Below are 27684 nucleotides of genomic sequence, written 5' to 3' on the forward strand. Positions count from 1 at the left end.
ACCCAAAATTCAATGAAAGTAATAATTGATTTTACCTGCAAAGTTATACGTTGTATGGGTTCCATTTAACGTACATGCATCCATTTTTAGGCAATTTTGTTAAAAAGAAACCCATATTTCTGATATTAAAAACTTAAAAAATGGGTCAAATTTAACCCGAGGACGAAACAAGGGTTAACTCTTTGCTTCGATAACTACCTAATGTGAGAAGTCAATAATAACTATGTAAAGCAGCTGTGTACTTTAATATTTAAACTATTTATTTAATTGTACAGGACTTATTGTTTCTTGTGCTTGTAAATCTTGAAAAAAAGGAAAGTCCCGCACTCTGCTCTTGCTACAGCATCACCATTTATTAAAGAAAACTAACGTTTCCGTCCCTCTAGATCAGGGGATTCAAACTCAACTTCACTACAGGCCACACTAATAATCACATCAAGGGCCAGACATGTAGAGTTTATTTACATGCTTTTATTTTAAGAGAAACAGTTAATTATGTTGACTGTACTATAGCATGTCTCATGTAGCTTTCTCACTTACAGTTTGAGCCACATAAAAAATGCAAAATAGTTACTTAGCCATCATAGAAAAAAGTGACAATTGTCCAAATAAGTGAACTTTGGAAATAGTGACAAAAACATTGAAAAAAGCGCCAAAAGCGTAAAAAAAGAAAAGCGCCTAAAATGTTGAAAAAAGTGACAAAATTGTCTAAAAAAAGCAAAAAAAATCCTATTAAAAAAGGTGGCTATATCATTGAAAAAGGTGTCAAAAACGTCAAAAAGCGTCAAAAAAGTCGGGAAAAACTAGGCGGACCGGATCAAAATCTTTGAGGGGCCGGATTTGGCCCTCGAGCCTTTAGTTTGACACACGTGCTCTAGACCTTCAAGATATTTTCCAATGCACCCGCACGGAAGAATTGTTGGATGTGCAAATTGTTTCTTTCAAAAAGTGTCTGTAAACTTAAAACGTGAAGAAACATAATGTTCTGTCGATCGAGTAGTTGATTAATAGATGAATTGTTTGAGCTCTCGACAAAATGTTCAAGTTCTGTGGATTTGAATAAGTGTGCCTCAGTTGGTAAAGAGAGAGATTAAACCTCTGGCTGCTCTGACAAACTGAAACCCCTGCGGTTTCCCCGACAGCTCCCTGAGTTAACGCCTGTTGCTTCATGCTGGTTTCCCAGAGGTTGTCTTTGAGGTTTTCTCAAGTGGGAATGTAAAACGGGAGCAACTAGTAATGCAATGAATAATTCCCTGAGGGTTTATTGTTATTTTGTTTCATTAGCTCTAGCTCGGTTAGCTATTGTTAGCAATACCAGTTGATAACAACGCATTACTGATATAGCCACACTTTTTTGTGTGCATGCAAACAGCGTAACAACATGTCCACAGATAGAAGTTGAACATGCCTGTGTGAACGACTGATTTAGTAACACAAATAAGACAGAAGTGCTTATAACTTTATGTTACTGCAGCTTTTCACAACTGTTGATGCAGGGGGCAGCCATGTTGGATTTTGAACTCGGGCTACTGCGAGGTTGTACGAGTTCCGAGCTCGTAAATCCGACGTCAGGGGGCGTGTTTACGACTTTGACCTCGTTAAAACCGAGTTGCGAGGTAAATAGAATGCGGCATTAACTCCCAGGTCTGAGTGACTTTTATAAAATGTCTGACTGAGGCAAGCAAAAGCACCGTCAGAAACTGCCTGCTTTTAGCAGCAGAAATGCCAAATATTTGCAGGTTTTAAAGTGCTCATATTATGCTAATTTTCAGGTTCATAATTTTATTTAGAGGTTATATCAGAATAGGTTTATATGGTTTAATTTTCAAAAAACACCATATTTTTGTTGTACTGCACATTGCTGCAGCTCCTCTTTTCACCCTGTGTGTTGAGCTCTCTGTTTTAGCTACAGAGTGAGACCTCTCACTGCTGGAACATCTTTGTTGGGAGTCACACATGCTCAGTAGCTAGGTAAGGACTACTAGCCAGTCAGAAGCAGAGTATGAGGGCGTGCCCTGACAGTACCTAGGTAAGGACTACTAGCCAGTCAGAAGCAGAGTATGAGGGCGTGCCCTGACAGTAGCTAGGTAAGGACTACTAGCCAGTCAGAAGCAGAGTATGAGGGCGTGCCCTGACAGTACCTAGGTAAGGACTACTAGCCAGTCAGAAGCAGAGTATGAGGGCGTGCCTTGACAGTAGCTAGGTAAGGACTACTAGCCAGTCAGAAGCAGAGTATGAGGGCGTGCCCTGACAGTACCTAGGTAAGGACTACTAGCCAGTCAGAAGCAGAGTATGAGGGCGTGCCCTGACAGTACCTAGGTAAGGACTACTAGCCAGTCAGAAGCAGAGTATGAGGGCGTGCCCTGACAGTACCTAGGTAAGGACTACTAGCCAGTCAGAAGCAGAGTATGAGGGCGTGCCCTGACAGTACCTAGGTAAGGACTACTAGCCAGTCAGAAGCAGAGTATGAGGGCGTGCCATGCTAGCAGCTAGGCGAGCATTATAACGTGTGTTACAAAGTGACCAGTTTGTCTCTGAAGTAAAGGCTGGACTACAATAGAGCTGTTTGGAGCAGTTTGTGAACAGTGTTTTCTGTTCTTCAGGAGATGGTAAGTTCTTTTGGGGGGGACTTTGGGCTTTTTCACTTTGTAAACCTATAACATGCACAAAAAAGATATATAACACAATAAAGGAAAGGAAAAAAAGCCAAGTATGACCACTTTACGTTGAAGTAAATATTGTGTTCTGGTGTCTCGGGCAGAAGTTCCAGACTTCAACTGGCTACATTTACTCGGGTCTCCTCATCACAGGTTGCAAATCTCAACCAGTTGAGACCAGTTAAACCATAAAGGGAATTCTCCTTTTAGGTCTGTATTATTTTTATTAATTCCCATGATCCTGAAGAAGGACATTGTCCAGTTATTTTACAAAAAAGTCAGCAACAATGAGGGGGGAAAAAAACCTAAAAGTAAGCAATCTTATTTTGCAGGAATCCATTTTCTGCTTTTTTTATTCTGTTAATCATCTCTTTAGATTTAGATTTATCTTGCGAACCCAATGTTGGGAACCACATGTCTAAAGGTAATGTTAAGACACTGACTTTGTTCCTATCAGCTCTACTGTCTTTATAATAATGGCAAAGAAATACCCCAAAACATACAGTACTCAGATGAAATAAACCATGTTGGAATCAGCCACTTTTCCTCCATTTTTTGTCATTAATTGAAATAACAATTTTAAATGGCCGTAGTGCCCAACAAACACTTTGTTCTCCTTGTTTTTTTTTTTGACGTGATAAGATAATGGATGATTGCTGCACAAACTGACAAACCAATTATCGGTCAGATCGCTGCACAACACAAACACCCAGGTGCACTACTCTATTAATAGAGTACGAGCGGATCAGGTTACCTGATTTTCTGCTTTAATCAAACTGAAGCTCATGCATGTTTTTATAAACCATAATAACTGATGGTTCTACGTCTCCCTCCTAGCTTTACAGTTTCACTAACGTGTCTTCTAACTGTCCAGACACTTTGATTCAGTTAAATAATAATACTCTCTCATCTACAGTAGGCTTCTATCATGCACACATGATGTTTTGCAGACTTTCTTTGCCCAAGTTAATCAGGGCTATATGCAGCCTGATCTGCATATTGTTGGGCTGCAATATTGTTAATAACAGTTACTCAACTATATTTTGATGTACAAAAAAGACGCTAGAATTTAACAATTGTATAGCTAATTCTAGTTCACAACTAAACTGGCATACTCGTCGTTTAAATAGCAAATGCACCTGCGCCCATCGGTGTGCTGGTCTTACAGGGAGGTGTGTTCAGGTGCATTCTGGGCGTGCTGGTCTTACAGGGAGGTGTGTTCAGGTGCATTCTGGGCGTATTGCTTGAGGCAGCGGGAAGTGATCGCGCCGTTGACCAACAAAAACCTGGTCTAAAGTCAATAACGCAGCATTTCATTGTTATTTTAACAGAGCATTAGTAAAATGCTCCTAGGCTCGTGCACAGCGCGTCACACTATGCTTGTTACACACACAGGGACGCACAGCAGCACACACACATGCAGAAGATTACAAATAAGAATATTACTTATATCATAATAGCAATGCGCCAAGGTCCAAACGCGCCTGGCTTTTAAAGGCAATGGGAGATGATCTCTGATTGGTTGATTGCATGTTACGCCCAAAACACACCTCTGATTAATGAAGACACTAAGTACAACCCTTTAGAACCATGCGCCCGGCACACGGACCCTTTTTTCCGCCGTCAAACTAGCAAAAGTGGATTTGGACACGCCCTAAACACACCTGCACCAGGCGCCGTGCGCTTAGATCGTTAAAATAGAGCCCTATATTTCTATATATGGGCGCGCGCTCTGCCAGGTGAGCTACCCAGGCGCCCATTTACAACATTATTAAGCATCAGTATTAAAACAAACTTGACTGTGTGCAGCATCAATAACATTTCTATAGCATTTCTAATTCTTTTGTTGGATTAATGGAAAGCGTGATTACTAATTTAATCCTAATGTGTTGATTGCCAGATTGATGTAAATACAGTTTTTATTTTTTTACTTTTAAGTGTCTTCCAACTCCTGAAACCAAACTACCAAATAAAAATGAAACCGGTTGTTCCTGAGATCACTCCCAGTGAGTGTCACACCCGCCCCCTCCCCCCCAGGACCTACTTGGAGGTGGGACGGAGAGGTGGCGGCTGGGCGTGCTGGGGCTCTCCGTTGCCGTGGCGCTGGGCTCCGGGCGCGGCCTAAGAGGGGGGAAGAGGGGGGCCTGAGGGCGAGAGAGGGGGGGCAGGGAGGCGCAGGGGGGCTTGAGGCGGAGGGAGGGGGGGATGGTGAGGGCCCCGGGGGGAGGAGGCCTCAGGGTGAGACTCTGGAGCTGCAGAGGAGAGAAAAACATCGTTAGATCTCAAACACATCTTTTTACTTTCAGGGACGGCAGACAGTTGTCTTGTCTTACATAACCATAAACCATAAACACAAGGAATGAATTCAACTTTTATTTTATCTTTATTTCATTTGTCTGCTCAAACTTAAACTGCAATCATTGGCACGTCCGGCTAAGTGCCTACAGTAGAAACTAGTGTTGAAATGAATCGATGCATCGTGATGCGGACCTGGACGATTCTGCATCGGTCGATGACGGACCATAACCGATATAACCATATGTTGAAGTGGATCTGCTGGTGATTTGGGTTCTCGGAACAATGGAAAATGTTGTCCCAAACTGTCTCCCAATTAATTACGTTCCCCTCAGTGCTCAGCTCTCGCTCCCATTTCCTTGCAATTGGGAGTTCTCCTATGGATACTTGCATCAGTTTAGATCTTGGATGCTAAGCCTCTCAGAGGACGGTCGCTGCTTTGTTTTAGTTTTTGTCTGTAGTGTGCTGTGTTCAGACTCCGCCACATTTAGGAAGTGTCTTTTTAAGAGCAGATGCACTAAAAAGGGAGTTCAAATATATCTGACTGCTTGAATGTGTTGATGAAAACGACGTGTAGCGATATATAATAAAATTGAGGAGGTGACACATTGTGATGCATCGTGATATTGATTTGAATCGTTGACAGGATAATAGAATCGTGAGACCAGTGAAGATTCACACCCCTAGAAGAAACCCAGCTTTACTTCTCAGGCTAAGAGTTAGCATACCGCTAACAAACTACTTTCATTTGTGGAAGCCGGTCCTGGATGCTGTCATAGATTAGCGCCTCTGTGCCACTCTATATTGGATTTGGTTATGTTAAGACTAGTAACTAGGCACAAAGACTGTAAACAGGAGGAACCAGCCTGGCTCGGTCAAAAGATAACATCCGCCTAGGGGCTGAATCACCGTGCTGTCGCGCTAACACATAAATCACCATGTGTGAAATGGGAAAACGTGTTCATTTCTGTTCAGCCGTAACTGTAACGTTTAAAGTACTGCTGTCAAACGATAAAAATATTGAATTGCGATTAATCGCAATGTCATAGTTAACTGACAATTAATCGCAATTAATTGCACATTGTTATCTATTCTAAATGTTCCTAGATTTCTTTTTGTCCCATTATTTTCTCATTTTAATGCTCTCATCAACATGGAAAAGTGGATCGGCTTGCTTTGTGCTTTTGTCGCCTGGCTTTGACGGGGGGGGGGGGGATTGGCATCAGCTGTGTGCTTGGCCATCAAGTGGTATTTCAGACTGGACGTGCTGCGATGATAGCTCAGTTCACAACGACAAAACACACAGATCACTTTGGTCTTGTCAATGGAACCATTTGGCAACTTTTTAAAAGTAAACTTTCCATTCAGAATCTTACTGGCATCCATTTTGGCGTCTCGCTCGCCATCCACTTAAAACGTAACGTTAGCCTACTACTCTTTGGCCGGCTCGCAAGCCCAAACAAGTGTGTGCGGCGTGCCTGTTGTTTGGTTTCCGGTCTAGCTAGATCCGGTGTGGTGTTGTAGTTTTTCTAACGTTACTAGTTGTTGCAACAGCATGTGAAAAAAAACTACAAAATTTGCAAGGCCAAAAAGAACGTTAATCTCGCGATAAAAAGATTTACGCCGTTAATAATGCATTTTAACTGACAGCACTAATTTAAAGATACATAGTTAAACGCGGAGATCCGAATGCATGTTTTGCATGTTAAAAATCACTGCAAACCCCACATGTGCTGTGCCAGAATGGAAAGCTTGACAGCCGCGCAACGGTAACAAGCGAGGCTAACTTAGTGGTTGAAAATCATACATGCACACATGAGAAAGGTCGGATTTGCTCGGCTGCTCACCTGAGCGGAGGCAGGGTTAGAGGAAGGGGGAGAGGAAGAGGAGGAAGAGGAGGACAGGGCAGGTCGCATAGCAGACGTAAGAATCAGCTGCAGGAAGGAGACAGTAAACAGGAGGAAATAAACAGAGGAGAGCAGCGATTAAAGCACCGAGTCTAATCGTATTCAAGCGCTGAAGATGAATATGCATGTTTGTTTTTTTTTAGTGCGAGTGACTCATAACCCCTCCACACTGAAATATCTTAATCGCTACCTCCTATTCTCTGCATTTTATTGTTTAGACATGAGACATGGTTCGACGTGAATCTTTAAACGCCTCGCAAATGTATAGTTTCATCAGTAATTTCCTAAATCAGGTGCTCACTGTAGTTTTTAATCCAACGGAAGGGGAAAAAAATTAGTTTGGAACTATTTTCAACAGTGGATTAATCCACATTTGGTGCTGTAGTGCAGTGGTTCCCAAAGTAAGGGCCTTGAGGACGAGCCAAGATTATTGGTGCGTTGAATTTGAACTGGGAAGTCGGAATTTCCGAAGTCCAAGTTGGAAATTTCAACTGAAACGCCCCCTGAAGTCAAATTTCTGACTCGGAAAGGCGGGAGAACCTCCCACTACCTAAACCTTAAAATCCAACATGGCTGTGAAAACTGTCCTAATATAAAGTTAATTAGCTCTTCTGTCTTATTCGTGTCTCATTAAATCAGTCTTACACACAGTACTGTCCAACTTATATCTGTCGACATGTTGTTACGCTGATCAGAGGTGTGAGTGAGTGTGTGGGTGGGTGGGTGAGTGAGTGTCTCTCTGTCTCTCTATGTTTACCATCTGAGCTCTAAGCAGCACCTGGTCTTGGCCAGACCCTTTGAGACCTTTCCCCAGGAGCAATGTCTGCTGGGATACCCTCTGCTTCACAAGGGAGGGGCTCGGATTGGCTCGCACCAGACCAGGTGTGCCCACAGGATGAGTGTGTGATACCTGGAACAAAAGAAAGGAGAGGAGGGAAGGGAATCAGGAAGATCTTTAGAGTGAGGACATCTTCTTACATTTCCTAGAAAAGCAATACTGTGTGTGTGTGTGTGTGTGTGTGTGTGTGTGTGTGTGTGTGTGTGTGTGTGCGCAAAGTGTGGAAACCAAGAGTAAACAATTCAAATGCAAAACTGTCCAGTACGTCAAGAAAATTCATTGTTGGTATCACCAAAAGTTGCTCTCTGTCATCCAAGTGTAGTTTCCAGAGCTTAACAAACAGGTTTGGAGTTCATTGATAAAACCCTTGCCTCAAAATACCTAAGATTGCATCTAGGCAAAGAAGGGTCTTTGTATTTACATAACACGTTTTGCTTACACGCAGGATACAGATCTCGCAGCACGGTACAAACTGGATGCAGAGCCATGACATGGTGCTCTTTGGATGCTTTTATATAGGCCTTAGTGGTCCCCTAATACTGTATCTGAAGTCACTTTTATATAGGCCTTAGTGGTCCCCTAATACTGTATCTGAAGTCTCTTTTATATAGGCCTTAGTGGTCCCCTAATACTGTATCTGAAGTCTCTTTTATATAGGCCTTAGTGGTCCCCTAATACTGTATCTGAAGTCTCTTTTATATAGGCCTTAGTGGTCCCCTAATACTGTATCTGAAGTCTCTTTTATATAGGCCTTAGTGGTCCCCTAATACTGTATCTGAAGTCTCTTTTATATAGGCCTTAGTGGTCCCCTAATACTGTATCTGAAGTCTCTTTTATCTAGGCCTCAGTGGTCCCCTAATACTGTATCTGAAGTCTCTTTTATATAGACCTTAGTGGTCCACTAATACTGTATCTCAAGTCTCTTTTATATAGGCCGTAGTGGTCCCCTAATACTGTATCTGAAGTCTCTTTTATATAGACCTTAGTGGTCCACTAATACTGTATCTGAAGTCTCTTTTATATAGGCCGTAGTGGTCCCCTAATACTGTATCTGAAGTCTCTTTTATATAGACCTTAGTGGTCTCCTAATACTGTATCTGAAATCTCTTTTATATAGACCTTAGTGGTCCCCTAATACTGTATCTGAAGTCTCTTTTATATAGACCTTAATGGTCCCCTAATACTGTATCTGAAATCTCTTTTATATAGACCTTAGTGGTCCCCTAATACTGTATCTGAAGTCTCTTTCCCAAAATTCAGCCTTGGTGCAGAATTACAGCCACTAGAGCCAGTCCCACAATGGATCGATGGAAAGGTTTTTTTAATACAAAAGCAGCACTCTTTTAACCTTATTTCTCAAATGGTACTTGAATCTCTATCTCAATCTACAGGCAACGTATTCTCATACAACTGTTCTTATATCTTACGAAAAGTTACGCACACATTTATTTCATGCATTATCCTTCGAATGTCCAGCAACACCAGCGATCATAGGCGCCTGCTCTGGCCCTGCAGTGCAGAACCTCTTTAGGCAACAAAACTACTTCGTGATCGTGGTTCAGGTTAAAATAAGTGTGTTTAAGGGCGCCCGGATAGCTCAGTTGGTAGAGCGGGCAGCCATATATAGAGGTTTACTCCTATTGTTGTTGTGTGTGCGTTCTCAAAGTTAGAAACGGGTGCAATTTAGAAATACTCCACTAATTAGTGTTTTAAGTATCAATACTCACCCCCATTGTAGGACTGAAAGGTGGCTCCTATATACTCACGCAAAAACATCTTCATCTGGAGCATCACTACTCACTTTCCCCCACTCATTCAGTGGAGTGATTCTTAAATCGCACTAAAAAATGATCCCAGTTTCAATCAACAGCAATTAGAACTTTGCTGCGTGTGAAATGATCGAACCCAAGACTAGACAATTCTCTTTCAGTAGAGATGAAACGCATGTAACGGCACCTGTTACAAAGCCAGAGATGTGTAACCTGAGGCCGAGGAGGATGTGAAACGTAGTCAGATGAAAGCAAACGGAGAGGAAACTGTAAGCTCCAACACTGACCTACACTTACTTCTGCAAAATATTTAGTTAATGTGTTATATCTGTTATACTGTACCCCAAGCCATACACTCTTATTTTTAAATGGTGGGTGTGTGTGGGTGTGTGTGTGTGTGTGTGTGTGTGTGTGTGTGTGTGTGTGTGTGTGTGTGTGTGTGTGTGTGTGTGTGTCCGCCCCTCCCTCCCAGTTACCTGTCTGCCAGGTGGACTGGCCGGTGTGTGAAATGGCGTGATCGGTGTGGAGGTCGGCATGGATGCAGGCCTTGTGTTCCCATTGGTCAGGCTGCTGGAGGTCTTGGCTGACATGGCGGTGATGCTGTGCGTTGCAGCAGAAGATGAAGAAGAAGAAGAAGAAGAAGAAGAAGAAGAAGAGAGGAGGGGCGAGGTGGCGCTGGCTCTGACGGGAGAGGAAGAAGAGGAAGGAGGGAGAAGAGAGGAGGAGGTCTGTGTGGTAGGTGCTTTGGAGGCGCCCGCTGGGGAGGGAAGGATCGGGCGAGAGTACGTGCGGAGGGCGGGGGTTGCGGTGGAGGTGAGTTTAGGGGGAGCGGGGACGAGGATGTGGGGAGATGGAGCGCCGGCCGTGGCCGCTGCCGCCATCTTCAGGACGTGGGTTGCGGAGACGGAGGGAGCGGGGGTGAGAGGGGGAGGAGGGGAGGAGGTGGTGGGCGTCATTGTGGGCACGGGGGAGTCCAGGAGCATGGGGTTGGGGGTGAGCCGCGGAGGCGTCGGGGTTGCAGGGGCGGAGGTGTCAGCCGTGGTGGTGGAAGTCTGAAGGCTGGTTCCATTGGAGGCTTCTCTGTGTTCTGATTGGCTCTGACGAAACAGCTCCCTGTCCATCCTTCAACACTTTAACGCACTGCAACAGAGAATTAACACACTTAAAAACACTTCATTTTCCAGAGTTTTTATTGTCATCTTAAAAGGAACACACCGACTTATTGAGACTTTGTCTTATTCCCCGTATCCCCCAGAGTTAGATAAGTCCACACATACCCTTCTCATCTCCGTGCGTGTTGTAACTCTGTCTGACGCTCCCACCGCTAGCCTAGCTTAGCACAGATCCTGGAGGTAACCTGCTACTTGGGCGGAGTGATTTGCTCACAGCTCCTGAGAAGCCCCGTGGTGAGGAGCAGAGAGTAACAACGGGGCTTCTCAGGTGCTTGCGCTAATCACTCCGCCCAAGTAGCAGAAGTAGCAGTGCTTCGCCTTCTGAGAATATAGTTCCCAGTTTGTATCCGGTTAGAAGATGGCTGTGTCTCATGTGACCTTGTTATTTGTACACGCTGTGACTATACAAATCACAACATGGAAATAGGAACAAGTTGGCATTATTTTGTCACTTATTGGGAGCAGTAGGCTAGATGGAGCTGGTTACCTCCAGGATCTGTGCTAAGCTAGGCTAGATGGAGCCGGTTACCTCCAGGATCTGTGCTAAGCTAGGCTAGATGGAGCCGGTTACCTCCAGGATCTGTGCTAAGCTAGGCTAGATGGAGCCAGTTACCTCCAGGATCTGTGCTAAGCTAGGCTAGATGGAGCCGGTTACCTTCAGGATCTGTGCTAAGCTAGGCTAGCGGTGGGGGCGTCAGACACAGTTACAACACGCACGGAGATGAGAAGGGTATGTTTGGACTTATCTAACTCTGGGGGATACGGGGAATAAGACAAAGTCCCAATAAGTCGGCGTGTTCCTTTAAGGTTTTGGGCACCACCTAAGCCAAATGAATGTAAATTCAAAGTGAGCATCAAAACTAACTAAATGACTTTTCTCAGACTGCAAAACCAGGAATACCTTCAACAACATCTAACATATGAACAAATAAACACTTCTGCTTTTAAGATGTGGTCAGATAAGATGCATGAACTGGCAGTGTTGTAGTACTCAAGACCGTCACAACAACATTTTTACTTGGTCTTGTCTCGGTCTCGGATGAAGAGGACTCGGGATTTTATTTCAAGACCACAGTATATCACGAAATTACCTGTGTATCGTCTGATTGGGGTCAGCCCTGTGTTCCCACTTTTTTTTTTAAATGAGGCCCTATGTTAGGGTTAGGGTTATATTCCATCTGTAGTCCATTGTTACTGGATAATAGGTTGGGTGTAATTGGCTACCAAATTGAGAGAAAGGGGGATAACATCTGATACAAATTCATGAAAAAGGAAATGTGGGAACATAGGGCTGTGGGAACATAGGCACGCTCCCGTCTGATTTATGTGTTAACATCGTTACTGTGATTGGATGTAAAACTTCCTGCTTCAAATGCATCCAATAACTGGACTCATTTCTAATTTGAAATGTCTCACCGTTAACCCCCTCTGCCCACCCCGCTTAACACGCACTCCCAAAGTATACGCAGGTGACAGGAGAAGAAACTCTGGCTGTCTGGGACACGTCAGGCAAAATCGTCGGTAATAACGTTTTATTTAATACATTTTATTAATTATGTTTTAAAAGAGTTTATTTGCAAAACAACATCTAAAAGAAAACGCACAGCGGTGTGTAAATTCTGCAATGTAAGGCTAGTCTCGCTTTGCCAGACTCTCCTTCAAAGCACGCTGGAGGAGGGTCTGGCTAGTCCACACAGCATTCGGGGATGGGGGGAAAACGTGCTCTGGTTTATTGGCATTTCTTTAAACCAATTTAAATCACAATCGTCTCGGGCGGTGCTAAGCGCCGGAGATGAGCCGCCATGCCGCTGCAAAATAGCCTCAGGAAGGAGCTTGTTTTGGTGGAACGTGTGGACGTTCAAAAGTTGTTTCAGTCGTGCAACAGAAAACTCAGATTGGACAGATAGTCTAGCTAGCTGTCTGGATTTACCCTGCAGAGATCTGAGGAGCAGTTAACCTTAGTCCTCAGAACAAAAAGATATAAATGTATGCCAACACAAAGGAAGCCCAAGGCAACGGATATCCGGCCTAAATGAGTGAAATAGACTAATGTAACGCTAACCGACACAGCTGGGAATACTCAAATCGATATCGGCACTTAGTAAGGAAGCATATGAAAGCTAAGTGTAGGTGTAAGTGACGCTTGCGACGCTAGCTAGCTAAAGTTATCAATCTGCCTTTGCACCAAGACTCTCCTTCACCCCTCACCCAAAGGGATTTAGCAAATATTAGCTGTACATAATAGCTAGTTGTGTATATACTGTATGTTTCAGTTGTTTGGTCTTGTCTCGGTCTCAGCCCTGAAAGTTAAAACACAACCTATTGTTCTCTCCCTCTTGATGAATAAAGAACGAGTAGAGTTTTGTGCTGGGAAATAAAACGGTCCTCTATGTTAATAGGTCTGTGTCTCTGGTACTAATTATCGAGACAAAGAAACAGTTTAGTTGGTTGTGTTGAGTTAATAAGGAGTTGCTGAACTGCTACACTTAAATAAACCTTAAAAAAAATAAAAAATAATGAAAACAGTTTGGTGACTTTCAGTTCGATGACTTTCTAAAATCCTGGCTACAGTCTGTAAAACTTTATTTAAAATATTACAACAGCTTTTCCCATTCATGAGGAACAAAAAAACCAGACATCCTCTGATGAAACTGAAACAAATCCACACACAGAGCATAAAACCAAGTTTAGTTTGTTGTGTAACAGTGATGAACCGAGTGTGTTGAACAATCCCTCCAGCTTGTTTTGAGGACATGATAATGCGACAGATGTCCTTCATCTGAACCATTTATCACAGCTGTCACTGATGCCGAAGTTTAAAATGTTAGCCCACACCACTGAACGTCTCCTCCAGCGACACACAATAAGGTTACCATAAACCATGGATAGATTACTGAACGGGCGTACCGGGCACAGGCCAGAGGTCGCTGGAAAAAAAACACACAAAATAACTACAAAGAGACACAAAACGACCATGAAGACACGAAAAAGGACTACAATAGATTCAAAACGATCACAAAAAAGATGCAAAAGGACTACAATAGATGCAAAACGATCACAAAAAAAGATGCAAAAGGACTACAATAGATGCAAAACCATCACAAAAAAGATGCAAAAGCACTACAATAGATGCAAAACAATCACAAAAAAGATGCAAAAGGACTACAATAGATGCAAAACCATCACAAAAAGATTGCAAAAGGACTACAATAGATGCAAAACCATCACAAAAAAGATGCAAAAGCACTACAATAGATGCAAAACCATCACAAAAAAGATGCAAAAGGACTACAATAGATGCAAATCCATCACAAAAAGATGCAAAAGGACTACAATAGAAGCCAAACAATCACAAAAAAAATGCAAAAGGACTACAATAGATGCAAAACCATCACAAAAAGATGCAAAAGCACTACAATAGATGCAAAACGATCACAAAAAAGATGCAAAAGGACTACAATAGATACAAAACGATCACAAAAAAGATGCAAAAGGACTACAATAGATGCAAAACCATCACAAAAAGATGCAAAAGGACTACAATAGATGCAAAACGATCACAAAAAGATGCAAAAGGACTACAATAGATGCAAACGATCACAAAAAAAGATGCAAAGGACTACAATAGATGCAAAACGATCACAAAAAAGATGCAAAAGGACTACAATAGATACAAAACGATCACAAAAAAGATGCAAAAGGACTACAATAGATGCAAAACCATCACAAAAAGATGCAAAAGGACTACAATAGATGCAAAACAATCACAAAAAAGATGCAAAAGGACTACAATAGATGCAAAACAATCACAAAAAAGATGCAAAAGGACTACAATAGATGCAAAACCATCACAAAAAGATGCAAAAGGACTACAATAGATGCAAAACAATCACAAAAAAGATGCAAAAGGACTAGAATAGATGCAAAACCATCGTAAAAAGATGCAAAAGGACTACAATAGATACCAAAACGATCACAAAAAAGATGCAAAAGGACTACAATAGCTGGAAAACCATCACAAAAAGATGCAAAAGGACTACAATAGATGCAAAACCATCACAAAAAGATGCAAAAGGACTACAAGAGATGCAAAACAATCACAAAAAAGAGGCAAAAAGACGAACAATACTTGTAAAACAAGCAAAACAACAACGATGCAAAATGACTAAATTATGTAAAGATACGTTAAAAGGAAGCAGAGCAACTAAAATAGATGCCAAACAATCACAGCGATGCAAAGATACGCAAAACAAGCAAACCAGATGACTAAAAGTAGATGTAGTTGTTATGTAGACAGGGTGGGGGGCCTCTTATATGTCTGGGCCCAGGGGCCCGTTGTCTCATAATCCGCCCATGTTATCAGAGCCATGGCAGCAGTTCATGTGACAAAACTGAAAACCACCCTACAGGGACTTAAAGTCAGAGTGTGCTGCCCGACATGTTGCCTGGAGAACCACAGGGATCGTAGTCAGGGAGTCATCATAATATATTTATAATACTCTTATATGTATATGGAGGGGTAGTATCAATACAAAGTGTATTATACACCGTGTTTGGAAAACATTAATAAAGGGTAGATAACTCTTTCTTGAATGTAAAGTGGGATTATTAATGTTCTTTTTCTGAAATCGTAAATACATGACTAGTGACGTAATGCAGCAGTTAAGGCTGCAATGTATTTTCATTATCAATTAATCTGTCAATTAAGCCAACACAAGGGTTAAAGAATTCCCAGTATGGCTCCAGGAGACACCCCCTATACAGAAAAAGGGGGGTTTGGAGCCCAGGGGTCCCAGTATGGCTCCAGGAGGCACCCCTACAGAAAAAGGGGGGTTTGGAGCCCAGGGGTCCCAGTATGGCTCCAGGACCCCCCCCCATACAGAAAGAGAGGTACCCATGTTACTATTAGGGCTGGGTTAAAGGCATACTACGTAACTTTTCTCTCTTCGGTCCCCCTACAGGTGGTCTTATTGGAACTACAGCTCGCGTGGCTGTATTTCCAATGAGACTACCTGTAGGGGGACTGAAGAGAGAAATGTTACGTAGTATGCCTTTAAAATAATTGAGTTTCTAATTAAAATTGATCTTTGTTTAAGTGATCTGTGATCCCAAAATCAATCTTTTAAAACCACCACTGATGTATAACCCACCATACACTTTTTGGGGGTCAGTTCTTAATGTAAACATGAACCTGGTGAATTATAAAACATATTTGAGGGTTGCTTTTTGTTCGTACAATTTACAGCAGAAGTTCTCTGAGAATCTGGTTTATTTCCGAGCAAAATTTGTATTGTAACTGAAATTTCCCAAACCTACTTGATAATGAATCGAAAATGTAATCGAATCTGGACCTTGTGAATTGGAATCGAATTGATTCGGGAAATTATTGGCGATACCCAGTCCTAGTTAGGCTACTACAGTGTAACATACTGAAAGTTATCTCCACAGGACTAAATATAGATGCAAAACGATCACAAAAAAAGCTGCAAAACGACTAAAAATAGAAGCAAAACATTCACAAAAAAGATGCAAAATGACTTAAAATATATAGACAATCACAAACAGATGTTAAATGACTAACCAAATATGTAAAACAGGAAGCAACCCCACTAAAATAGATGCAACGCAATCACACACAAAAATGCAAAACGACTAAGATAGATGCAAAGTTAGCTGCCTACAGATGGAAGTGGGTGCAAAATCTCCTCAAAAGGGGGGGTTTCATGTTGAATTAAGGGACTCAGTCTGCAGCCTGAACTCTGCTAAATTCACGCAACATCATCACGCAAGCAGGTGCTTCGCCACGCACACAGAGTGCGGGCAGATGCTCACATCTGGCCCGCAGTCTGTAAACTGTAGACCTGCCAGCGACACGTTATTCCCGCAGACGACGGCGATGACACTAATTGTGAGTCACGCTGCACGCCACTGACACTCAGGCCAGAGATCATGCATGTGACTATCAAAAAAAAGAAAGAAAAAAAGATGGAGACAGGCCTTCACAGTGCAGAAGTCTCACGATAATAACATTTGGGGGAAATTGTCACGTCCACGTTACGCGTGAAGCGCTTCGGTCACCTACCCGCTGAAATCGGCGTCGTCCTGCAGGTTATTCCCGGTGTCGTCCATCCGAAAGTGAACGCATGTTTAGAAAGTCTGTTGCTGTTATCTGATGAGCGGCTCTATTCTTTTACAGCAGGGTCGACAGGCTGAAATGGGCGTGTATGAAGCCTCACTTCCTCGTCTGACAGCGCAGGGGCTGCTGCTGCTGCGAAGTGCGCGTCACGCTCCCCCAGATAATAATCCCCCAGCCTCACCTGCGATGATCTGCCTTTAAACTCTTGCAGAGAGGCAACAAAAACCCCGCAAAGTTGCAGCGCAAAACGGGCCCTGTTTATGATGTGCATGGGCTTGTGTGCATGTGTCGCACTTTGATTAGGATTTCGTCACATCCCGGGCTTTTCCCACCGAGCAGTCCGTAAATCCAGCACTAAAACGGGGGGGTTGTGGTGCCCGCTGTCCTCCGGTGTACCACCACCGCTACTACACCTGCCGGGTCTGTGGTGGGAATCAGCCCGCCTCTGGGCCACCGTGAAGCGGCTGCGAGGGGCCTGGTTAGTCCGCTGGATGGAAGGAGAAATGCAATGGAAGGCAGTTTTCACAGGGCTGCGGCGGCGAGACAGCACCACTCAGAGCTCAGGAGGACCGCACAGACTCTCCCAGAAACAACCGAGCTGCAGCATGCAATGTTACTCCGGGAGCGTGCCTATATTCCCACAGCCCTATGTTCCCACATTTCTAAGAATTTTTTTTTCACTGAAAATGAGGCCCTATGTTCCCACAGCCCTATGTTCCCACATTTCTAAGATTTCTTTCCAAAATTAGGCCCTATATTCCCACATTTCCTTTTTCATAAATTTGTATCAGATTGTATCCCCCTTTCTCCCAATTTGGTAGCCAATTACACCCAACCTATTATCCAGTAGCAATGGACTACAGATGGAATATAACGCTAACCCTAACATAGGGCCTAATTTTAAGAAAAATCTTAGAAACAGGGCTGACCCCGTTTCACTATAGCACACTCAAGGAGCAATACCACAACCTACAAATAGGACATTGAATTATCCGGCATTCAGCGTTGTGCATGAGTAATTATTACCATCTTAATGTAGCCTATCAAAGATTATAATCTTTATTCAATTCAATCCCGTTTCTATTTAAGAATGGGACAGTGCAAATTAATAAAATGCATGATTATTCAGGGGATAAAAATGCCACATCCGTGGTGAAAAGGCATATATGGAAAAAAAAAAGCCTCCTGGAGCCATACTGGGACCCCTGGGCTCCGAACCCCCCTTTTTCTGTAGGGGTGCCTCCTGGAGCCATACTGGGACCCCTGGGCTCTAAACCCCCCCCCCTTTTTCTGTATAGGGGGGCCTCCTGGAGCCATACTGGGACCCCTGGGCTCCAACCCCCCCTTTTTCTGTATAGGGGGGCCTCCTGGAGCCATACTGGGACCCCTGGGCTCCAAACCCCCCTTTTTCTGTAGGGGTGCCTCCTGGAGCCATACTGGGAATTCTTTAACCCTTGTGTTGGCTTCCCGACGACCATGCAACTTTGTGTTTTTCTGGGTCGAAATTTCAACACTTTGTTGTTCTTTGTCTACACTTTGCTTTACGTTTGTGTTGATTTAATTCCAATTTTTTTTGTCACTTTGTTTCCAATTTTTTTGTCACTTTTTTGACGTTTTTTGAATTATATTTTTGTCACTTTTTCTGATGTTTTTTCCAATTTTCTTGTCACTTTTTTTTCACCTTTTGGCGATGTTTGTTTTTTTATGTTCATTTTGTCACTTTTTTCAGCGTTTAAAAAAAAAAAAAATGTTTTTGTGGATTTTTTTTCCTGCGTTTTTGCATACTTTTCCAACATTTATCACTTTTTTTCAACGTTCTTTTGTCATAGTTCTGATATAGAAAGTTTGACCCGAGGACAACAGGAGGGTTAAGCAAAAAAAGAGAGACAACACGAGCAGAATTTAGCACAAAACAAGACAGCATAGAAGCAAAATGATTAGCAACCAAACAAAGCATAAAGCAGGACAGGTGACAAGGTAACAACATGGCAGAGAGTCTTCTGCTTCTTCTCAGAGACACAACATATTTAACAGTTCAAAGTTTAAATCTCTTCTTCAGTTAATGTAAATAATATTGATTTCCCCTTCTTTTTAAAATAAATGCACCATGGTTTGTTTTGGATGTTTTCTTTCCCCCACAATCATTTTATTTCAATTAAATTAGAACAATATAAAATGTTTGCATTGACCCAAAACAAAATAAACTCAAAACAAACCTCCTGCTTTAACAAAAGGTAATCGATTCAAGAGTATATTTTAATTGTAATATGCAAAAATATGCAATAGGCTAACAAGTATTGAGAAGAAAAAAGGATTTAGGATTTTTTTTTTAACTTGGAAAAGAGTCAGTTTATTATATTCTACTTTTAATTTTCTTTAAATCAAACTATTGTTTTATAAAAGTAGTTTATCTTCGTGTGTTGTTACTAAAACAAAACAAAACACACACAGGCTGGGTGATATATACACTGTAATCTGTTAATTTGAGGTCACGTGACCTGTGGTGTATCCTGAGTGGAGTCGCGTGTCAGTAATTGGATGAGCCTCTGTGATTGGACGGACAGCAGGTTGAAGGCCTCGGACCCATCCTGGCAACACATACTCTGCTGCGTCACGGATTTTAATCTGTAGCTGCGTCAAACTCGACACACACATAGTCAGGACAACACCGGAAACCACGCGGCTTTGCCTTCAAAATAAAATCCGAAAATATTTATTGCCAGGTAAGTAACGCTACCTAAGAATTTGCTAAACAATAAATGCAGAAACAAACATATTGGGGACCGATACTGGTTTTTCCCGATACCAATGCTGATTATTAGTAGTTAATGAAACCGATAACCGATATTTGGAACAGATATACATTTACAGTGAAAATGAAAAGTGAAAATCAAGATTTTATAATGTTACAAACTCCAACCCAAAACTTTGTTCAAATGCTTTAAGCAATCATTTTATAAATAAGAATCTTTCAACGTAACACAAACCGAAGCAGAGGGACAGACACGGAGCTGTAGCCGAGGCCAAGTAGTGCACTTAATGTATTAACTTTATTGGTTATCAGGTAAATAAAGAACGGCCATGATGATGATCGGCCAGGGCCGAAAATCGGTCCATCCCTAAATACATATAACTAAATAACATTAAGAAAGAGAAAAGAGGCTGCATAGATTAATGCAGGATGTGCAAAAAATATTTGAGAGATGTGCAAAGTTCAGGATATATAGTTGTTGCAGAGGACGCAGGATTAGTAGAATGTTATGTTAGATCGGTTCTCCTCTCTTCCCTCCTTTCGCCACCTGTCCTACATCATTTCCTCGTCCTTTATTTCTCTCTCTTTCCCTCCTCCTCGCTCTCTGATGTGATCTGATCTCAGTGGATTGAGTGGCATTTTTTTGCTGAAATAAAATGTAAGTTTATTGCAGTCAACTCACTCTGGTGTCTGATATGATACGATATCCACGACGTTCCACTTCCGGGATTGCTCTGTTGCCACCGGAAATTCCTAGCCTGGCGCCACCCTCCTACGTACTTCCGCTCAATTTTCATTTCCCTTCACTACTACGTCTGGGTTTGCGGTATATTCTTGGGTTTCTCCAGCCCAATCTATACCGGTCCAACCAGTGAACAGAGGGAGGGGCTGAGAACGATGACGTTGAGGTCGTGCGCTAGTTTGAGTTGTAGTTCTGTAATGGCGGCGGAGAAAGATGCGAGCGAAGCCATTCGGTCGGTTGCGGCAACGCTGCTGAATATCCAGAAGTTATGTTGTTAGAGTTGTGTTGGTGGCCATGATGTTGTGGCCCTCCTCCCCACGGGGTTCGGGAACAGTTTGATTTTCCAGCTCGCTCCGTTAGTGGTGAAGGAGTTGGCTAACGCTAACGCTAGCGATGCTAAGCCGATGTCACAACCAAACTTTAGCGATTGGTTACGGCAGATCCAGAGCGGCTCTGGGCAGATCCAATAGTTTTAAACTTCAACAGAGTACCGCCTTCAAGGAAGTTAACACTTGTCAATGGAGAGAGGCCAGACTCTCTGGACCAATGAAATGGACCAGAGTCTGGTAGGACCAGGCTAACGGACCAGAGTCTGGTAGGACCAGGCTGATGGACCAGAGTCTGGTAGGACCAGGCTAGTGTACCAGAGTCTGGTAGGACCAGGCTGATGGACCAGAGTCTGGTAGGACCAGGCTAGTGTACCAGAGTCTGGTAGGACCAGGCTAACGCACCAGAGTCTGGTAGGACCAGGCTAACGGACCAGAGTCTGGTAGGACCAGGCTAACGGACCAGAGTCTGGTAGGACCAGGCTAGTGGTCCAGATTCTGGTAGGACCAGGCTAATGGACCAGAGTCTGGTAGGACCAGGCTAACGCACCAGAGTCTGGTAGGACCAGGCTAGTGGTCCAGATTCTGAATTAGAAATGTAATCGAATCAGGAGCTTGTGAATCGGGAATGCAAAATGCACCCACATGCCATCCATCAGCATAACAGGTTCGACATTAACCGGTATTTTTGTTGTTGTTGTTATCCCCATTTTCTTTCATTCTTCTCATGAAACATTTCCGCTTCATTTTAATTAAGCTTTTATTTTGAAAGTTCGCACCAGAACTCCTAGCCTGATCTGTGTGACTTGACTGACATTCTCGTTGCTATGGTGCAACCTATGGGTGCATCGTCCATAGCAACCGAACCACTGAGAGGAACAATTGAGATTTTTCTAAGTTTTTAATCCGCAGAAGATGACTTCCATGAAGACAGAAGCGTTACTTTGACTTAAAAATGCAAGCCACGAAAGTTATCAAGCCCAAACCAGTGGAGGCTACGAGCCAAAACGTCAAGAAAACCAAACCGGTGAAGGTGCGCACGGTTAACGGAGCACAAAGTCAGCTCAAAGTCCCCGCTGTGCGTAAAAGCCGCGCGTCGAGCTGCCCGAGGTGTCCGCCGCGGGACACGTGTGAGGGGCGCACCGGAGCGGAGGTCCCCGCCTTGAAAAGGAGCTGTGAAAGGAGGGCCAGGTCCAGCTCCACCGCCCCCAAAACAAACCCGGACAATCGGAGGGCGAGTCAGTCTGGGAAACATGCTGCTGCTGCTGCTGGTAACCCAAAATGCCGGGAGATGAGCGCCTGTCCGGGTCAGAGGGAGCAGCAGGGTGTTCGCGCGGAGACAAGAAGTCAGAGGTGAGAGAGGAGAGGGCATTCAGATCCAGTGCCTGAAAATGGGCCAGTAGCAGGGGCGGGGAGGGGGGGGGAGGGGGGTGGCTTCTGGGGCCATATGTTTTCTCAAATGCCCCGAATAAAGCTAGAGTGAAGCTGGATATTGGTATCATGTGAGACTAAATAACACTCCATTAGGCTGGCATGGCCATTTTTCAAAGGAGTACCTTGACCTCTGACCTCCAGACATTTGAATGAAAATGGGTTCTATGGAGTCTCCCCTTTACAGACATGCCCACTTTATGGTAATCACATGCAGTTTTTCCTTTGCAACTATCACAAATTAGGCATTCTAATATCAAATTGCTTGTGCAATAGCTGCCATGAATGGGGGGGGGGAAATCTTGAGGAAGCATGCCCCAGGCCCCCCCTATACTAGCTTTGGGCTGAGCCCTGAATGTTTACAACATGTGGCTCCGCCCCGGGCCAGTACTTACCAATACTCACTACCGGCACTTCAGATTTTTGTCCACATGAGTACCCTTACTTGTAATTGTTATTAACAGTATTGTTATATACTTTGTGGTATCAGCAAATATTGTATCGTTGTCCGAAGCATCAATATGATATCGTATCGTGATACAACTTGTATCTAATAAAAGGCAGGAATACTGTCGTGAAGTATCCGTCCCCCTGCTGCTGTCTGTGGCCATCTGTTGCAGGATTAATCCCACATGCGTTACCCCCCCGCTGGCATCACAGACCTGCGGGTGAACTGCTGCAAACCTGCACGCAGAGTCCATAAACAACTGACTCCAGCCAAATGTACTGTGTGATGATCACTTTTAGATAAAGTGGTTTCTGTCTGGTCCCCCACCCCCATCACATCACATGTCTGTCTCTTCAGTGCCCTAATCTCGTATCTGGATTTTTAGATGACTGAAGAAGGGGTGAAAGGTGAAAGTATTCAGTATATCACAAGAAAAAATAAATAAAAATAGAGAACTAAAAGAAAATAATTTGGCCCAAAAGAAAAATGTAGTTCTTTTGTTTTCCCTTCAACCTTCAGTTCTTCTCCTGTTGGACCTCATTGCTCTTCTCACCATGTCAACAGTCAAGAGACACAACAATGGATCTCTTTCTTTCTTTCTTTCTTTCTTTTTTTCTTTCTTTTTTTCTTTCTTTAGCCTTTTGCCTCAATCATCATGAAAGCAATGAATTCATCAACTTAATCAACGTTTGTTTAAGATATTGTTTTATGGGCGCCCGGAGAGCTCAGTTGGTAGAGCAGGCGCACATATATAGAGGTTTACTCCTTGATGCAGCGGCCGCGGATTCAACTCCGTCCCACAATGAGCTTTCCTTAGGATGTGCCATTTCTGTGTCTGTAGCTTTAAATGCTATTGAGGAGGAGGGGGGGGCAAGATGGAGGGTGGGGGTGTGGCCTTGACCAACTGCCACTTTGCTCTTTGAAAGCCATGATGTCTCTCTCTTTCTCATGGGTGGGCCAAATAGGCTCTATGCACGCATCACTTCCGCATTGGCGTAAGGATGCTTGGACATTTCCGGTTACCGGAAGAAAATATTAGACAGTGACAGTAGACCGTTATGATGGCAGAGATGAAGTTTACAAGGTGTATCTGTTAATAATATACGGAGGGCATCCAGTACGACACCACGTAGCAAATTGGATAAAGGCTTCAAATTTTACGTTTCTTAATTTCTTTGCAACTTTAAATGTAATTTGCTAACGCTAGCTAGCCTGAGCTAGAAGCCTTGCTTTGGTGTATTAAGTCATGACTCCGTCCTGCTTCAGGTTCTAAACCAAATACTACACAGTAGTAACGTGACCGGAATTTGGGGAGAAATTACCAGCATTGGCCGAGATTACAGCTAAGATACAGCTATGTTGCGTTAGCATGCAGCTACATAATAGTTAGCTAGGAGTATGCTAACATTAGATTGTAGTGGAACGAAGCAGCACTTTCTAACGTCATTAATCACAGATAAAGGGTTCTGAACCAAACACTACCCAATCAGACATGTTTCAGCAGGAATGCGACCCGGAATTGGGGAGATTTTAACAACATTGGCAGCCAAGATGACATGTTTACTGCCGTTAACATGTAGCTACTATAGTTAGCAGTGGACACTAATAGAATATAGCAGCAATTTCTACAGTCAAAATAAAGGCTTTTAAACCAAATACTACATCAACAGAAAATGTTTTAGGAGTAATGTGAATTGGGGAGAATTTAACGACGTTGGCAGCCAAGATGACATATACTGCTGTTAGCATGTAGCTACATGCAACAATGTCAACACCGCATGTTTTAAAAAAAAGTGTTGGCTGCAGACTTGTGTGTTCGTTATAAGAAAGTTGTCTCATCGGATGTTAATCACCCACCGTTTATGTAATTCATTGTCTTTGGGAAAAGTAAAAAAAACTAATAGAAGAATTGCATATTTCAGACACTAGCTACATTGCGGCACACAGCAGTGGTGGCTGGAAGAGCTGCCATCCCGTCTTTGAAAGGACACTTTCGTACGTTTTATTCATCGTGTTATTAGTCAAGACAAAGTATTACAAGTAAAAACATTAACATAAACAACACAACGACGGCGAAAATTAAAAGTTTTGGATGTTTTGACGACAAGCATTCAATGGTAGCATACAGTAGCACAGCATTCTCTGATAACCGGAAGTTTACATCCATCCTGAGATTTAACCGGAAATACTACGTCATGCTCGCCTGTCCATATCGCCTATTCTCTGGACGGCAAAGCAGAGAAAGGGGAGGTAACCTTTCCCCTTATGACATCATAAGGAGAAGATTCCAGATCGGCCCATCTGAGCTTTCATTTTCTCAAAGGCAGAGCAGGATACCCAGGGCTCGGTTTACACCTATCACCATTTCTAGCCACTGGGGGACCATAGGCAGGCTGGGGGGACGCAGATTAATGGTAAAAAACCTCATAAAGTGACATTGTCATACCATGGGACCTTTAAGTTGAAGGATTCAGGTCCTGGAACAATCTGCTGACTCATAATGTAACAACACAGACGATAAACCAAGCGAGTGTGTTTTTCTCTTTCAGTCACAAAGCTTTCACCGTCATCCCTCCGAACCCCAAGAAAAGAAGAGAGATCCAGAGAAGTGAGTTGTCGCGTCCGTGTTTCATCCGTGGTCAGATTTATCACTGTTTTCCATGTTATTTACGCTATGTGACGTGTGATTGGTTGAGCAGAGGCGGAGGCGGAGCTCGCCGCTTTAGAGGAGCTTCGGCTGAGCAGAGCAATGGCGTACGTCTCCATTGACCCCAGCAGCGTCGGTGAGATGCACACAAAGGAAGATTTCTCATGTTGTATATGTTTGTTATACATTAATGTGACTGTGATGTGTGTGTGTCTGTGTCTCTGTCTGTCTGTGTGTGTGTGTGTGTGTGTGTGTGTGTGTGTGTGTGTGTGTGTGTGTGTCTGTGTGTGTGTGTGTGTGTGTGTGTGTGTGTGTGTCTGTGTGTCTGTGTCTGTCTGTCTGTGTGTGTGTGTGTGTGTGTCTCTGTGTCTGTCTGTCTGAACGAACAGGTGGCTGTATGAGTCTGGAGGAAGTACGGTTGAAGCAGCAGCAGGAAATGATGCAAGCCAAGAGGAAACCTAAATCGGTCTGACAACTTAGAACTAATTTAAATGAATTATTGTGCTTTTAAGGAGGATTTTTTATTTTTTATTATTTACTCAGATTTTATCTGAGTAAAAATCTGTCTGTCTGTCCTTTTGATTTTCTCGATAACGTTCATTCGATCGACTTCACACCCAAGGAAGGGCGGTGTCGGGTGTGAAGTTGTTTGGATGAGCGGTTCTCCAGAAAGCTGCAAGCAGCGATACCTGTCCTTTCCGCACAGGCATGTTTCAAACGGGCTCTGCACCGGTTTATTATAACCTCCACCGAATCATCGCTAAGATGAGCGTCAGAGGGAATAGATAGAATACATATTTATGTCCCGTGAGGGAAATTTGTTTTCACAGTCTGTTACATGCACATGGGCAGTATACCTACACGGACAAAATACATCAACAGATACATAAAGACAGGTATAAAGACACACAGAACAAGTACATTAACAACAAGGAGAACAGATCCATGCGGGGCCAGCGAGATAGTTTGCTCGGCAGTGCTACGGCAGAAGGGACAAAACTTCTGGGTCGCGTTAGAGCCCAAAACAGGAAGTGGGTGCTGTTCTTCCAGAGCAAACACTTTGAAGTTTCTGGTGATGGCATGATGTTGGGCACGTGTCAAACTCAAGGCCTGCGGGCCAAATCCGGCCCCTTGCAGATTTAGATCCGGCCCGTATGTAAATTTGGGTTCACAATACATTTTGGCCCCGCCTAGTTGTGCGCCAAACCAAGAACACAGGAAAGTGTTTTTTAAACTGCCATTACCTGACATTCAAAGCAGAATATGGCAGATTTCCCAACTCTGAGACTTCCCACAGAAGGAACTCTTTTGATGACTTTTGTAGGGCTTCATGTCAACAAAAATGCGACAAAAGCGTACAAAAATGTCTGAGAAAGCTACAAAAATGTTGGAACAAAAACAACACAAATGAGGAAAAAAAGCTACCAAAATGTTTTTAAAAAGTGACATGCAGTAACAAAAGCACGTCAATAAACTCTACATGTGTGGCCCTTGGAGTGATCCTCTTTTGCTGACACCTTGATGATATCTACAGTAGACGAGCTCATGTTTGAGGTGATTGAGAGCCTCTATTTAAAGGACAAATCCAGCGCAAAATGAACCTAGGGGTTAATAACACGTGTACCGAGTCGACCGTTCTCCGGGATATGTTTTCATGCTAATCGATAGTGACCAGTTTTAGTGCAAAACGCTAATAAGCTTATAACGCTAGTCGTCGGGGCACGGGTAAAGTAAAAAGAAATTACAATTTCTATACCACTAACAAGGCTCAAAATAGCACCAAAGACAGACAGTAGGCTACTGTTCACGTTAACAGACAGACGTCATCTTGGGAAAACAGTCACGACGAACTCCGTACTTGAGCTATGGGCGCGTTCCAGGCAACCCGTAACTCGTGTTTTCGCAACCTTGGTGAAAGTGGCCTGTAACGGCAGTCAAACCTGTAACTTACTACTCGTGAACTCGTACCAGATCGTTGTACTCCCAGTTACAGTTTTTGACGTCACACACACATAAACAACAATGGCGACCCCTGTTGATGCTGTGCAGACGCCGGTGATTAGCGGTGAGAAATAGAAATAAATAGACATAAATAGGCAACGTAAAGTAATTCCGCACATTGTAATCAAAACAATACACATACGATTGTGTACTACTACAGGTTATGTTTATTAAATGAAGCCCAAAATATGTCGCCGACTAGAAATCGCTAGTATCAGCTAGTGCTAGCTAACGTCAACGTTAGGTAGCCGCTAGCTAACGCTAGCTAGAAGGGCTTGTCGTGACTTTGTCTGGAACGCTACCAAGTAGTGAGTCGTGACTTGAAGTTGTAACTTACGGGCTAAAAATTGTGTCTGGAACGCAGCATATGTTACTGGTTACACGGCGTTTGTCGTTCAACTGGTCGTGACTGTTTTCCCAAGATGGCGCCTGTCTGTTAACGTGAACAAAGTTCTCAATGCTTCGGTTTACATGTAGGGACCCTCATTATGCTGCCGTGGAAGTGTGGTGATATTTTGAGCCTTGTTAGTGGTATAGAAATAGAGATTTTATTTTTACTTTCC

At 43.2% G+C, this 27684-nt stretch overlaps 1 protein-coding gene across 1 annotated transcript in view; it reads right to left on the reverse strand.

The window, feature by feature from the left end:
* Positions 1-17294, reverse strand: part of LOC144536884 (uncharacterized) — a 34243-nt gene extending 16949 nt beyond the window's left edge. The window contains exons 1-4 of the mRNA XM_078280191.1: positions 16721-17294; positions 9943-10606; positions 7617-7769; positions 4702-4909 (exon numbers count right to left, since the gene is read on the reverse strand). Of these exons, the coding sequence (XP_078136317.1) occupies positions 4702-4909; positions 7617-7769; positions 9943-10587 (1006 nt within the window). The 5' untranslated portion in view covers positions 10588-10606; positions 16721-17294. The remainder of the gene's footprint in view (positions 1-4701; positions 4910-7616; positions 7770-9942; positions 10607-16720) is intronic.
* Between the last annotated feature and the right edge of the window lie 10390 nt (positions 17295-27684).

The sequence above is a fragment of the Sander vitreus genome, chromosome 22, assembly GCF_031162955.1.
Source record: "Sander vitreus isolate 19-12246 chromosome 22, sanVit1, whole genome shotgun sequence".
NCBI lineage: Eukaryota > Metazoa > Chordata > Actinopteri > Perciformes > Percidae > Sander > Sander vitreus.